The sequence below is a fragment of the Rhinopithecus bieti genome, unplaced genomic scaffold, assembly GCF_001698545.2.
Source record: "Rhinopithecus bieti isolate Rb0 unplaced genomic scaffold, ASM169854v2 scaffold_2314, whole genome shotgun sequence".
NCBI classification, from domain to species: domain Eukaryota; kingdom Metazoa; phylum Chordata; class Mammalia; order Primates; family Cercopithecidae; genus Rhinopithecus; species Rhinopithecus bieti.
The window spans coordinates 2,171,028-2,185,420 of NW_016803781.1; the positions used below are offsets into that span (position 1 = coordinate 2,171,028).

General features: G+C 45.8%; 1 protein-coding gene across 3 annotated transcripts in view; it reads right to left on the reverse strand.

The window, feature by feature from the left end:
* Nucleotides 1-14,393, reverse strand: part of MYO18B (myosin XVIIIB) — a 289,444-nt gene that overhangs the window by 35,559 nt on the left and 239,492 nt on the right. For all 3 annotated transcript variants that reach the window (XM_017853159.1, XM_017853151.1, XM_017853143.1), the window contains one exon: nt 5,382-5,512. In XM_017853159.1, coding sequence (XP_017708648.1) covers nt 5,382-5,512 — 131 coding nt within the window. The remainder of the gene's footprint in view (nt 1-5,381; nt 5,513-14,393) is intronic.

Here is a 14,393-nt window from a genome sequence, read left to right on the forward strand (position 1 = left end):
CTCCCTCCCTCCCTCCCTTCCTTCCTTCCTTCTTTTTGACAGAGTTTCACTCTGTTGCCCAGGCTGCAGTATACTGGCGCCATCTCAGCTCACTGCAACCTCTGCCTCCCTCGTTTAAGCCATCCTCCTGCCTCCACTTCCTGAGGCCCTGGAACTACAGGCGTGCACCACCACGCCTGGCTAATTTTTGTATTTTTGGTAGAGACAGGGTTTCGCCATGTCTGGCCAGGCTGGTCTCGAACTCCTGACCTCAAGTGATCCACCCACCTTGGCCTCCCGAAGTGCTGGGATTACAGGCATGAGCCACCACGCCTGGCAAGCCTCACACTTTCACTTCACACTGAACCCTACAAATGATGTAGCCAATCCTGCCTGGGGCACTGGGGCATTTTAAAAAACTGAAGGTATCAGTGGGTTTCTATGGGTCATCTTCAGAGGAGAAGAAAGGTAGGAGAAAGGGAAAGAGGAAGGCGGGATGGAGAAAGAGAAACGGGGAACGAGAGGGCTGCTGCTCCCTCATCTACCTTCCTGGGGGACACTGGTCTTCTTTCACTTCCTAGAACGTGCCTTGATCTGCCCTTACTCATTTTCTCCAGGCCTTCCCATGGCTGGCCCCTTCTTCTCATTCAGTAGTACTTTCAGTACAGTCAGCCATCTTCTGACTGGAGTGAGAGAGGAAGGTTTGGGGCTAATCCTTCCTTCTAGGTCTCTCTTCTTAACCCCTTGGTACCCGCACTTTTCATGGTGTCTCCCAGAGCTCGAGGGCTCCGTGCACCATGGTGTATAAACTCAAGTACTTTCCAGTACTTCTCATTCATTAGAAGGCCCGCTCTTCTAATTCCAACCCCTTCCTCTCTGGGAGGCCGTATCTGCCTATCCTGCTGTTCATCACAGCACCACGTTCTCTGCCCTCGTAACTCCAATTGTATTCTAGTGTTTTATTTATCAGTCTGTGCCCTTTATTTTTGGATACACACACATACACACACACACATGCACACACTCCACCATCAGAATGCAGGTTTGATAAAAGCAGGACCACCCCTAGGCTCTTCTCCCTCTCTATTCCTTGGCAATTCAACCAACCTGGGCTTTAGACACAGTTCCAAATGTTCATTTCTGCCTGACCTCAGGCAAGTTATTCAACCTCTCTTCATCTGTAAGAGAGAGAATAACGATAACAAGAAGCAAGTGTAATAAAACAAGCACTTAACACAGCATCTCGCATGCAATAGGTGCTCAGTAAGAATTTATCAAATGAATGAATGAATGCAATTGATGATTCTCGTTGAGCCCCTACTATGCGCAAGGTACTGTGCTAGGAAGTCATACTTTTTCACTTGCTTCTTATTATTAACCCATCTTAGACTCAAAGAGACGGAGGCTCAGAGAGGTTGAATAACTTGTCCAAGGTCACGCAGAAATTAACTATTAGATTTAATTGGCAATCAAACTCGTTGACGTGCAAAGCCTATTCCCTCTCAAATTCTTCCTTGATTTCCAATTGTAATAATCCTGCACATTGCACGGGGCTTTTTCGGGTACAGGCACAAGATGCATTTTTTACACCTGGCATTCTGTAGTCAATTCACACCTCACAGCAACTCTGAAAAGTGGGTGATGTCCCTTCCAGTTATGAGGCAGGTGTTATATGGAAATTAGAGATCCAGTCAAGGAAAAAACATCAGAAGCCCAGCAGGGAGGAAGATTTAAGCTCCTAGAGACAGAAGATCATGAAAAGTGAGACAGAAGGAATTCAGATTGGATTCCTGGGTGCCCAGGGCATGGAGCTCAGAAAGGGTAGATCAGAACAGAGGAGACAGATAAAGGCATCTCTTATTAGGATGAGGGTGACAGCAGGGTTCCTTTAAAGCCAGAAGGGATTCCCCACCATGCCAAGACTGGAGTGATGTCTGCAACCTTCTGTGTGTGACCTCACCACCAGGACCTCATTCCCCCAGTGAGATGTCTGTCCCTTGCTGCTTCTTTTCCTTTTCCTTTTATAATGTTTTTATTTCTTAATGTTTGGGGTACATAGTAGGTATATATATTTATGGGGTACATGAGATGTTTTTATACCGGCATGCAATACGTAATAACCACATCATGGAAAATGGGGTATCCATCCCCTCAAGCAATTATCCTTTGTGTTACAAACAATTCAGTTATACTCCTTTAGTTATTTTTTAATGGACAATGAAATGATTATTGACCACAGTCATCCTGTTGTGCTATTAAATACCAGGTCTCATTCATTCATTCTAACTACATTTTTGTACCATTAGCCATCCCACCTCCTACTGTCTATTCCTATGGCTTAAATTGTTTTGATTTTTACATCCCACAAGAACGTGAGAACATGCAATGTTTCGCTTTCTGTGTCTGGTTTATTTCACTTAACATAATGACTTCCAGTTCCATTCACATTGCCGCAAATGACTGAATCTCATTCTTTTTTATGGCTGAATAGTACTCCATTGTGTATACGCATCACATTTTCTTTTTTTTTTTTTTTTTTTTTTGAGACGGAGTCTGGCTCTGTCTCCCAGGCTGGAGTGCAGTGGCCGGATCTCAGCTCACTGCAAGCTCCGCCTCCCGGGTTCACGCCATTCTCCTGCCTCAGCCTCCCGAGTAGCTGGGACTACAGGCGCCCGCCACCTCGCCCGGCTAGTTTTTTTGTATTTTTTAGTAGAGACGGGGTTTCACCGTGTTAGCCAGGATGGTCTCGATCTCCTGACCTCATGATCCGCCCGTCTCGGCCTCCCAAAGTGCTGGGATTACAGGCTTGAGCCACCGCGCCCGGCACCACATTTTCTTTATTCATTCATCTGTTGATGGACACTGTCCCTTGCTTCTTGTTGCGCCTTCTTCCAGCCTGTCACCCACCCTTCAAGCATGGATCCTCCACCTCCTTCCAATGCTGTCATGTTTACTTAATTTTTATTGTTTACTAGAAAAGCAATATTTTCTATGCAAGTGAAAATAATTTAAACATTTTGCTCATTGACCAAAGACGGTAGTAACTACAGCCATTCATTCCTGCTGTAATTCATGCAAAAGCTCTATTGTTTCTATGAATGGAGAAGCCAGCCCAAGCATCAAACAAGTAATATTGACAAAAGGAGTTTGTAATTACAGTAAGTTCTGCCATGACACTAATAAAACAGGAGGAGGAGGGGATAGTGGAGGTGGGATCCTAAATGCAATCATGAGCTGGAAAGCAGCTACAACATCAGGATTTGCCCTTTTACCAGCAGTTTGGCAGCTGTGCCAATTAGCAGGGAATGGCGGGAATATTTGGAATGTGCATAGAAGCCACTTTTGGACAAATTAAAGAATTTTTTTAAGATGAAGTCTTTTATTTAGAGGCAAAACATGAAGTTTTATTTACTTATTTATTTTCTGAGACAGGGTCTTGCTCTGTCGCCCAGGCTGGAGTGCAGTGGCACAATCACAGATCACAGCTCACTGCAGCCTCAAACGCCTGGGTTGAAGTCATCCTCCTACCTCAGCCTCCTGAGTAGCTGGGACTACAGATGCCACCATATCTGGCTAATTTTTAAAAAGGAGTTTTTGTAGAGATGGAGACTCCTTATGTTTCCCGGGCTGGTCTTGAATTCCTGGTCTCAAGTGATCCTCCTGCCTCAGCCTCCCAAAGTGCTGGGATTACAGGTATGGGCCACCATGCCTGGCCAAGAACATGGAGTTTTAGAGTCCAGTGGCTCTCCGTCTTGCTCCTGCTGAGCGCAAACATCTTTACTGGAGAGTCTGAGGTTACAAATCCCTCAGCAGCTATGACCAGCCCAGGATTCCATTAAGGGAGGAGGTTATGCGCATTCTAAAATTAGGTGTATGGAGTACATAACTTATTTGAGCAAAATCTCCCAAAGAGAGTACTAGTAGAGCTAGAGATGTGTGTGCATGTTCATTGCACAGATTTCAGAAAATATAAATAAACTTGAAGAAAAAAAAATTGTCACCCGTAACGCCTTTCCTCAGTGTTAGAATGTTGGTGTATTTCTTCCAGTTTTTTTCCTTGACTATTCATAGTCAGCTCTAATATAGACAATATAGATGTCTGGTTCTTCCTGCTGGCTAAACCAGAGCTGATTTGTAACCCTCTCTGCTTCCCTTGCCTGTCTTGCACCCACATGTCCCAAAGGTCAGCAGCTGCCCCTGCCTCCACCCCTTAAAAGGGGTGTAAGTGGCAAAGGTCTGGGTAGGAAGTTCAGCAGACCTGAGTTCTAGCTCAGTGTATGAAGCTAATTTGCTGTGTGACCTTGAACTTCTCTGCAGTCAGGGTGCTCATATGGAAACAGAGAGGGATGCATTCCAAAGACTGATAATTGACTGTTCTGGCTGCAGAAAAAAACAGCCTTCACAGAGAGGAAGACCAAGAAAAACTGGCTTTTAATGTGGCCTGTTCAGGTGTGTACAGGGGCAGCTTGCAGGCCGCAGGAGGGAACCACCTCTGGAGATTCTTTATTGGAAAGCTATGTAAGGAAAGTGTCTTCTCTGCTACCCAGACTTTGCCACAGAGGCTAGAATGGGGGCAGGGATGTGTGGCAAGACAGGCAGTTGTGGTTCCTGGAGAAGCAATAAGCCAAGGGTACAAAGGTAGCTCCTGGGAACAGAACACTACAGAAGTTGGACAGCCTGGACCCGTGGGTCCAGCTGGGATACCTCAAACTCTTTCCAGCTGAGCAGTCCACCTGTGGCCTGCAGTAGCTTGAGACTCAAGCAGAGATGGTGAGAAGTAGCCCATCTTCTGAGAAAGGCAAGAAGCCCTGCCACTGTTGGGTGGTCTCGCTAATCACCAGCCCAACCTTGCATCCTTGAATCGGCCATTGCCCTTGTAAAACAATGTCCATTATTCTGTACAAACATAGCTTCCACTTCTATAGCACTTACATACCTGTCATGTTCATCTGTGAACTCAATTAACTCTCAACAACAGCCCTATGAAATAGGCAGTAGATTGAATATATGAAACTTCCAGTCTGTAGGTCAAAAATAGTCCCATCTTGGCAACTGCATGTGGTTCATCCTAATATTATTATGCCCATTTTACAGATGAGGGAATTAGGCCAAGATTGGACATGGAACTTGCAGAAGACCATACACTAGTCCTTATTCCAGTCACATTGCCTCACCAAAGGCTTGCTGAGCTGGACTGAGAGGTTTTAGCAACAGCAAGGAGAGGTTAACACCAGCAGGGCAACATACAGTCTCTCCTCACCCAAGGAAGCCAATGATGCCTCCAGCCCTAGAACATCTTTGGGTTTCCCAGTGAATGTGGCCCCAGCCTGGCTAAAGGGCAAAGAGCTCCAGGATGCTGTCCACCTGCTGCGCCCAGCCCCGCCCAGCCCCCAGCAAGTTACCTCTCAGTATCACTATCGCTGGATGCCACTTCTTCCAAGGCTGCCTGCAGGTCAGCAATCCGCCGAATGGACGTCTCCAGGTCTGTCTGGAGGGTCTGCCTCACTGCCCCAAGTTCCTCCACATACTTCTCCTGGGGACAGAGGATGCAAACATACATTGGCCTTGGGCAAGAAATGCACCACCCATGCATGCACTGGGGAAGAGACACGCCCCAGGCTGAGCCTAGCGTTCACTGAGCACTATTAAGTGGTAGGTTCTCCACGAGAGGCTCTCTCTGTGGACAGGTTTATGGGATCCTTAACCAGGTGTTCCATGGTTCATAGAGGAGGGAATAGATACTCCAGGGCATGGCACACAGAGCTTGCTCACCTGTGCAGGGAGTGCTGCTCCCAGTGCATCTGACCCCAGGGCCATGCTCTGAATCTGCACCACCATGCGCAGTGGATACTCAGCCCATCTCGGATGGATGAGTAAATGTAAAAACCAAGAAGGGTCATGGAGTCTGGTTTAGGAAGCTGAGCCCCAGGGATAAGTCTAGTGCAGGAGGTCATGGGGAGAGTATAACAAAGACGGTTTTCTTTCAAGTACGTCCTCTAGACACCCCCACCTTGCTATCCTCACAGCAGCAAAAGCAAAGATAAAAAACCTAGCTGGGCTCCCTCTAGAACAGGCAAGCACAATGGGCATTTATGGAGCTCTTTCTGTGGCTAGAGCTGTGCTGAGTGTTTTGCAGCCAGGATCTCACTCATGCCTCGCAGGCCCAGCGGGTGAGTCTCTATTCTTGTTCCCATTTCACAGATGAGGAACTGAGGCCTTAAGAAGTAAAGACTTTATGGCGGAGCTGGAACTCTAGCTCAGTGCCTCTGACTCCCCTCTCAGGGTTCATCTTAGTGATCAGTACTTTCTGGGACCTTTCTAATCAGATTTTATCTGGACTCTTGGGAAAATCTCTGACTTTAATTTGTAACCTACTCATTGCTACCCTTTAACATACAATGATTGTCACCTGATGGTTAGTTTGCCCCCCAGAGGACATTTGGCCATGTCTGGAGACATTTCTGGCAGTCACAACTTGGGGAAATGCTGCTGGTATCTGGTGGGTAGAGGCCAGAGATGCTGTTCAACATCCTATGAGGCACAGGACAATCCCACAAAGAATTATCTGGCCTGAATGTCCACGGTGCTGAGTTTGAAACCCTGGGTGAGAACCAGAATCTAACCTCCTGGTAATTCATCTTATGGGGAATAAATCAAGCGGCAGAACACAGCTCTATGCCCGAGGATGTTTGCGGCGGTGCTACCAACGACTAGGAGAGGCTGGGATCTGCCTCATCACCCAGCAATTGGGAATGGTTAGAGAAATCACAGTGTGTCACTTTGAGGCTCTTAGGCAGACATTAACATTAGAAATAAGAATTGTGGCAGCACAGAGTGCTTCTGTGAAATAACATGAAGCAAACGGAATAGATCCAAACAGTATCATGCCCAAATCTATGCAAATAACACAGAGAATTGAGAATATTTATGGATGGGGCGAAGCGGGGTTATAGATGGGATTTTTCTTGTAAGAGGCTCTAATTATGTACAGTTTATTTTTGGACTGCTGTATAAAGGAACACACATACCAACTGAGGACAGTGGGAAGGAAGAAATTTGAGGATGTGGGGTCAAAGTGCAATTCCCAGCTCCCCATGGAACTGAGTAGGTGAGTGAAAATGAATGGCTCACAGCCCCTCTCTTAGCCTAGAGTCATTTTTCTCTTTCTCTCTCTTTCTTTTTTTTTTCTTTTTTTTTTGAGACAGAGTCTTGCTCTGTTGCACAGGCTGGAGTGCAGTGGCGCGATCTCAGCTCACTGCAACCTCCACCACCCGGGTCTGCGTCAGCCTCCCAAGTAGATGGGATTACAGTTACAGGCACCCACCACCACGTCCAGCTAATTTTTTTTTTTTTTTTTTTTTTTTAGCAGAGACGGGGTTTCACCATGTTGGCCAGGCTGGTCTTGAACTCCTGACCTCAAGTGATCCACCCACCTTGGCCTCCCAAAGTGCTGGAATTACAGGCATAAACCACCACACCCGGCCTCATTTTTCTTTATTTTGCAGATGAGGAAATTAAAGCCAGCAAGGTCACTCAGCGAGGTCACTCAGGAAAGGCGCAGAGCTGGGATCTGAACCCTGGATTTGGCGGCTCCAAGTCCAGTGCTCTTTCTGCGGCTCTGATTGCATTCCCCAAAAGAAGTTAGCGAGGACCACTGCAGGGACACACAGCTCTCTGCAGGTCGGCTTGCCCGTTCACATTATTGTACGTCTGTGCCTTTCCAATGTTTTCTGATTTTAAAGAGAGAGAGGCAGCAGGCAAAGACTGAGTAAACCTAAGGCTGAGCTGATGAGAGGGAGAAGGGGTGGTGGGAAGGATGCCACGGTGGTGGCATGAGAAGGGGCTGCCAGTCCATCCCAGTTGATTGAAGCCACCAACTGTGAAATCCCTATCTCAGCCTTGACAAGGTGAGAGACAACCCGAGGTTGGGGCCTCCAGGTTGTCAGAGGAAATAAAGGACACTGAGGGACTGTGAAGGAGGGGGTGCTCACCCCAGGACATCAGCATGTCAGCTCATGAACACACCTAGAAAATGGCTAGGTGCAAAATCCCGGCAGCTTCTGGAAGCATCTGCCCAGGTTCCACTCTTTTCCTTTTTCCTTTTTTTTTTTTTCTTTTTTGTTTTTTTTTTTAAGACGGGAGTCCGTTTGCTCTGTCCAGCCCAGGTGGAGGACAGTGGCACAATTTGGCTCACTGCAAGCTCTGGCCTCCCAGGTTCACGGCCCTGCCTTAGCCTCCCAAGTAGCTGGGACTACAGGCGCTTGCCACCACGCCTGGCTTATTTTTATTTTTTATTTTTTTGTATTTTTAGTAGAGACAGGGTTTCACCGTGTTAGCCAGGATGGTCTCAATCTCCTGACCTCATGATCCACCCGCCTCAGCCTCCAAAGTGCTGGGATTACAGGCATGAGCCACTGTACCCGGCCGGCCCCACTCTTTTCTAATGGGCCAGGACGATGGTGTCACTGGGCATTAGCCACTTTCTCCCAGATATGGCACCTGTGTCTTTGTAAGACACAGAGGCAGAAAAATCTGTATTGCTGTCTAAGATTCTATCCCACGTCCACACGTCTGGGCCATTGTGGGTTATGTGTTAAGTACAGTGAATCCTATAAGCATTGGTTCAATGAATGTCTAACCAAATGACCTGTCTGAGGTCATGCCGCTGGGAGACCACAAAGCTGAGATGTGCATCCAGGTCTTGGGTTCTTAAGTGGGAACCCTTTAGGTCACATATGCTGAGATACGAGAAAAGGGTACAGACGCCCCTTCCTCGTTTTGCTTAGCTGAATCTTGCCCGTGTCAGTGTCATGCAGGAGCAGCAAGCTGTACAGTCCACATCCTCAGGGAGCTTCCTGGAGGGTAGAGGAGACAGACAGAAGGAGGCACTGTGTTTCAGGGATGGGTGAGCCTGGGCTGCGACTAAGCAAGTGGGCAGAAGAAATAGGAGTCTAAAATGAGTCAAATCCACAATATCATAAAAGTGAAAGTAGGCTCTGGAGCCGAGCTGCCGGGGTTCAAATCCCAACTCTGCTGCTCACTGGCTGTGTGACTTCCAGCAAGTTACTTAACCTCTCTGACCCTCAGTTGTCTCACTGGGGAAATGGAGCCAGTAGCAGACCCTCCCTCACAGGGCTCTTGTGAGGAGTAAATGAGCTTGACAGAGTGGAAACCTGATCAACAGTGGCATAGCTATCCTTTAATTCTCACAGGAGAAGAAGCATCAGGAAGAACAGTGTCATCCCCAGTTCACTGAGGAGATTTGCCAAAGTCACAAAGCAAACAAAAGCATCGGAATGCAGGACTCTGGCTCTGAAGATTTTTCACTGTCCTGCAGAGAAAAGACATGAAAAAACAAGGGCTTCATAGAAGGTGAGTTGGCTTAGACACAGCAAGATCTTTCTGGTGAGAACCAGAAAGCCATCATTAGTTAGGCCAGAGTATACGGACCAAGAACAGGGTTTGGGGACCTGCCACTACCTTCCGCCCTCCACCGTTGCCCCCTTGCCACCCTCTGCATCCCCTCCTCCATCTGCTAGGGAAGCATCAGACTCAGTGGGTGCACCCCGAGGAGAAAGCTTAGAGAAATTTAGTGTTGGTGTAATCAGCAATCAGCAAATCTTTCCTGCTTCAACACAAAAACCAAATGGAGTCTGCTGATTGCAGAGACCATTTCATTAGGCTAAACAAGTGCAGTGCCCCAAACGGTCTTCCTGGGGCAGATAAAACAAGGCGCCAGCCAGAGACCCCTCCGGAGACACGGAAGGGATGCACAAGCAGAAGGGGAAGTGAGTCAGTGACCCTCTCATGCAACAGGAAGTGGGCGGGAGGCAACGAGAGCATCTGACAATCACGCTCGCTTGGGCTTGGCTCAGGGCTGCTTCATGAAAATGGGGTTGTGTTCTGAGGTTGGGTGTGAGCTTGGTCCTCTCTGTTATCAGCTCTCTTTAGAGATTTGAAGTATGGAGAGAATTTGGAAGGTGGGGAATAATTAGGATACAAAATGATTTAGATAGTTAGATGCATAGACAGCAGAAATCCTTTAAGATATACACCACATTCCCAGGGTAATCTAAAACTACAATATAATGGTGTACACACTGTAGACACACAACATCCATACCTCCTGGTATATATTATATATTCATATATTATTCATTCATACATACATGCATTTAATAAACATTTGTTGAGCACCTATGAGGTGCAGCACTGATCTAGGCACTGGCAATACAGATAAAGTCCTCACTTCCACAGAGCTTATGTTCTTGCTGGGATCTAATCTCTATCTGTATTACCGGTGTCTGGAACACAGAAGGCACTCAATACATGTTTGGGGATGAAATGAATGGTGCTATTGTATGACTATTAGTGGTGAATTAGGGAAGGATAGAGGTATTATACATTCTAACTAATGCATGCATAATATACATGATACATACATAATATATGGAGGATATATATATCGTGTACACAGAGATCAGTACAATAACATGTACTATGTAGATAACATGCATACTTGCTGACCTCCCCAGCATCACTTGAGAGAACTATGATTTCTTGTTAAACCCCCAGGCTACTCCCTCTGGAGCATATCAAAGAGTTGCCCATGTGAGAAGTAGTTCATGTGATAATTAATGGCTGCAATTAAAGTCATAGTCATCTTCTCTTGTGATGTTCAATTAGAGGCTAATATTTAAAACTGCTGTTTGTTGTTTATTTTCTCTGCCCAGAGCATCTCAATCTTCAGAGGACCCTCTCCTCTCTGCAAACGGACAAGACTCTCATTTGTTAATTTTGAAACTTGATGAAAACCTATCTTGTTGCTTTCTTCTAATTTGGTAAAGCCAAGCAGAAAATGTTACAGAGCCTGGTGCTGAAAAGAATTACACACACATATGCTATTATATATATAAACATGTACATATGTGAACGTGTGTGCACAATATGTACATGTGTAGATACACACCCAAATATTTCCAGCATCTGGCACATAGCTTACCTAACAAATATTAAGGATGTATTTATTAGAATCTGGTTACTGATTAGAATTAGCAATCAGCAATCCTTTCTGGCTTCAACTTGAAAATCAAATGGAGTTGAATTTTGCCTGTAACATGTACTTTATCCTATAGATCAGGGTATATTCTGAAACTTGATGAAAATAATCAAGTATTTTCATATACTTAAATGTTTAACAAACCTTGACCATAATAAATACGTGTTAAACTAATTAATAAGTGAATATATTTATGTACATTTCTTGCATACACAGGCACTCTGCTAAATGTTCAAAATATCTTATCTCATTTAATCTTTATTGAAACCCCCAGAGTCAAGTACTATAGAAACATAAAAAGTGAGCTGAGATTATTGCAACAAAGTGGTAGCAATGGCTATTATCTCTGTGTGGTAAGATATCAGGCAATTTTTACATTCCTTTTAGCACTCCTCAAGATTTTCTGTAAAGAATAAGAATTATGTTTATAGTAGGCAAGTTAAAAATAGATACTTTATTCCTCTCTGATGCTACAGTGAACAATCTCATCCACCTGCTCCGTGCTGAGAGGTAATCTTCACCACCTTGTCTTGTCCATTTTACAGATGAGCAGGCTGAGGCTCAGAGAGGTTAACCCATTTGCCTAGGGACACACAACCAAGGAAAGATCCAGAGCTAAGCTCAGGTCTCCTGACTGCAGTCCATGGCTCTTTCCAGCTTTGCTTCTAATTGCTCCTGTGTCATCCAATGATGCCCATGTCTTTGCAGGTGAGGGAATCTTTCCCAGAAAGAAAGGCTACGAGGAACTGCCATTGCTTCCTTCAAATTGTCCGAGGGTCACTTGCCTGGGAGAAATGAGGCTGAGGCTGGAGGCTGTGAAGTGAGGGAATAAAAGCCCTGTGGACTGGTCAGGGTGGCTCATGCCTCTAATCCCAGCACTTTGGGAGGCCGAGGTGGGTGGATCATTTGAGGTCAGGAGTTCGAAACCAGCCTGACCAACATGGTGAAACCCCAGCTGCAATAAAAATACAAAAAATTTAGCCGAGCTTGGTGGCACGCACCTGTAGTCCCAGCTACTCAGGAGGCTGAGGCAGGAGAATTGCTTGAACCTGGGAGGCGGAGGTTGCATTGAGCCGAGATTGCGCCACTGCACTCCAGCCTGGGTGACAGAGCAAGACTCCATCTCAAAATAATAATAATAATAATAATAATAATAATAATAATGCCCTGTGAATTGTGTTCCAGCAAGAGCTCAAAGGCTACATTGGTAATAGAGTAAGCATCAGCAGGTGGTGTTAAGCTCCACTTTGGGAAAGGAAAGAGTGGGAGTGGCCCTAAGAAAACCCAAATGTATGCCCAGTCTCCAGCAGGAATAAGGACGAAGGAGAAGTTGGTCATCACTCTACAGGGTTCTTTCCTCATAATCATCCTGAAGATTCGTTACATTATTCTTTTTTTTTTTTTTTTTTTTGAGGGAATCTTGCTCTGTCACCTAGGCTGGAGTGCGGTGGCATGATCTCAGCTCACTGCACCCGCCACCTCCCAGATTCAAGCAATTCTCCTGCCTCAGCCCCCAAGTAGCTGGGATTACAGGCACCTGCCATTCACACCTGGCTAATTTTTGTATTTTTAGTAGAGACAGGATTTCACCATGTTGGCCAGACTTGTCTCTAACTCATGGCCTCAAGTGATCCACCCACCCCAGTATTATTCTATTTTTATGATGTGATAATAGACACTGAGAAACCCATCAAAGGCACCAAATTCATACAGCTAGAAAGTGACAGATTAAAGTTGGGGCCTTCATAATTTCTAAAGGGTCAGCAAATACCCAACAATACCTCCTGTCCTTTTCTTCATACATGGCAGGCATGTCTGATCAATCACAGCAGAGACCCAAGCAATCACAGACTAGAATCCATTCTCTCAACTCACCAAGCCAAGTGTGTCATTCCAGTGCTGTCCTGTGCTTCATCTGCCAGCATCGATCAGAACTTTCAATTCTGCTACACCTTTTTTTTTTTTTTTTTTTTTTTTAAGAGATGGGGGGGTCTTACTCTCTCGCCCAGACTGGAGAGTGCAGTGGTGCAGTCATAGCTCACTGTAACCTTGAACTCCTGGGCTCAAGTGATCCTCCCAACCTCAGTCTCCTGAGTAGCTGGGACTACAGGCATGCACCACCATGCCCAGATATTTTATTATTATTATTAGTAGTAGTAGTAGTAGTAGTAGTAGTAGTAGTAGTAGTAGTAGAAGTAGTAGTATTTGCAGAAACAGGGTTCTGCTATGTTCCCCAGGTTGGTCTCAAGCTCCTGGTGTCAAGTGTCCTCCCTCCTTGGCCTCCCAAAGCATTGGGATTATAGGCATGAGCCACCACACTCAGCCTCTGCCACATTTTTAAATGACCCCAATCCTCCTAGAAATGGTTTTCATATCCTCAAAGAAGATATTTATATTAGTTAGTTGGTTCGCAAGTTTATTTCTCCTTAAAGATTGGTGAGTATTCTGTGGATCCGAGTGAAGCTGAAACTAATCACACTTCCAGGAAGACCCTGGTGGGTGGGGAGAGGGAGAGATGCAAACTGCTAACGACATCACAAATAGCAGGAACAGAACTGGCTTTGGAACAAGATGAACCCTGAAGCAGCTACGCGAAAACCGAAGAGTTACTAATCCTTTCTCACCTTCAGTTCCTCATCTGTTAAAATGGCAGTACGATATTATTCCTTGACACAAGGTGTTACAAGGAACAAATGAAATAATGTAAAATTGTGTACACCTCATCTACCTAAATCAGTAGCACGTACTTGGTCCACAGGTTCCTATTTCCTTCTTTCTAACTAAAGACACGGAAAATACGAGGGCTGCTGGTGGTTAGTGAGGATGACTTCATTTTTCAGAAAATGACGTCTAAGAACCTATTACTTGTTTTGTTGTAGCTGGAAGGATTTTACAGAATGCTTTGGGAAAACAGAAACCACTCTAGGTCATTCAGCCAAGGGAATTTAATACAGAAAATTTGTGACCCAGGTGATGGAAAAATTGAGAAGCCAGGAGAAATTAGCAACAGCAGGAAGGCACTGCCAACCTAGGGCTGGACAAAAAAGCCAAGGAGTTGGGCCATCCATTGGGAAGCAAGACCTCAATAGTGTTGCCCAGAGGAAACAGGCTTCATGGAGGAAGGAGGAGAGTCCTTGATAAAATCTGGATTTGGCCGGGCGCGGTGGCTCAAGCCTGTAATCCCAGCACTTTGGGAGGCCGAGATGGGCGGATCACAAGGTCAGGAGATCGAGACCATCCTGACTAACACGGTGAAACTCCGTCTCTACTAAAAATAATACAAAAAACTAGCCGGGCGAGGTGGCGGCGCCTGTAGTCCCAGCTACTCGGGAGGCTGAGGCAGGAGAATGGCGTA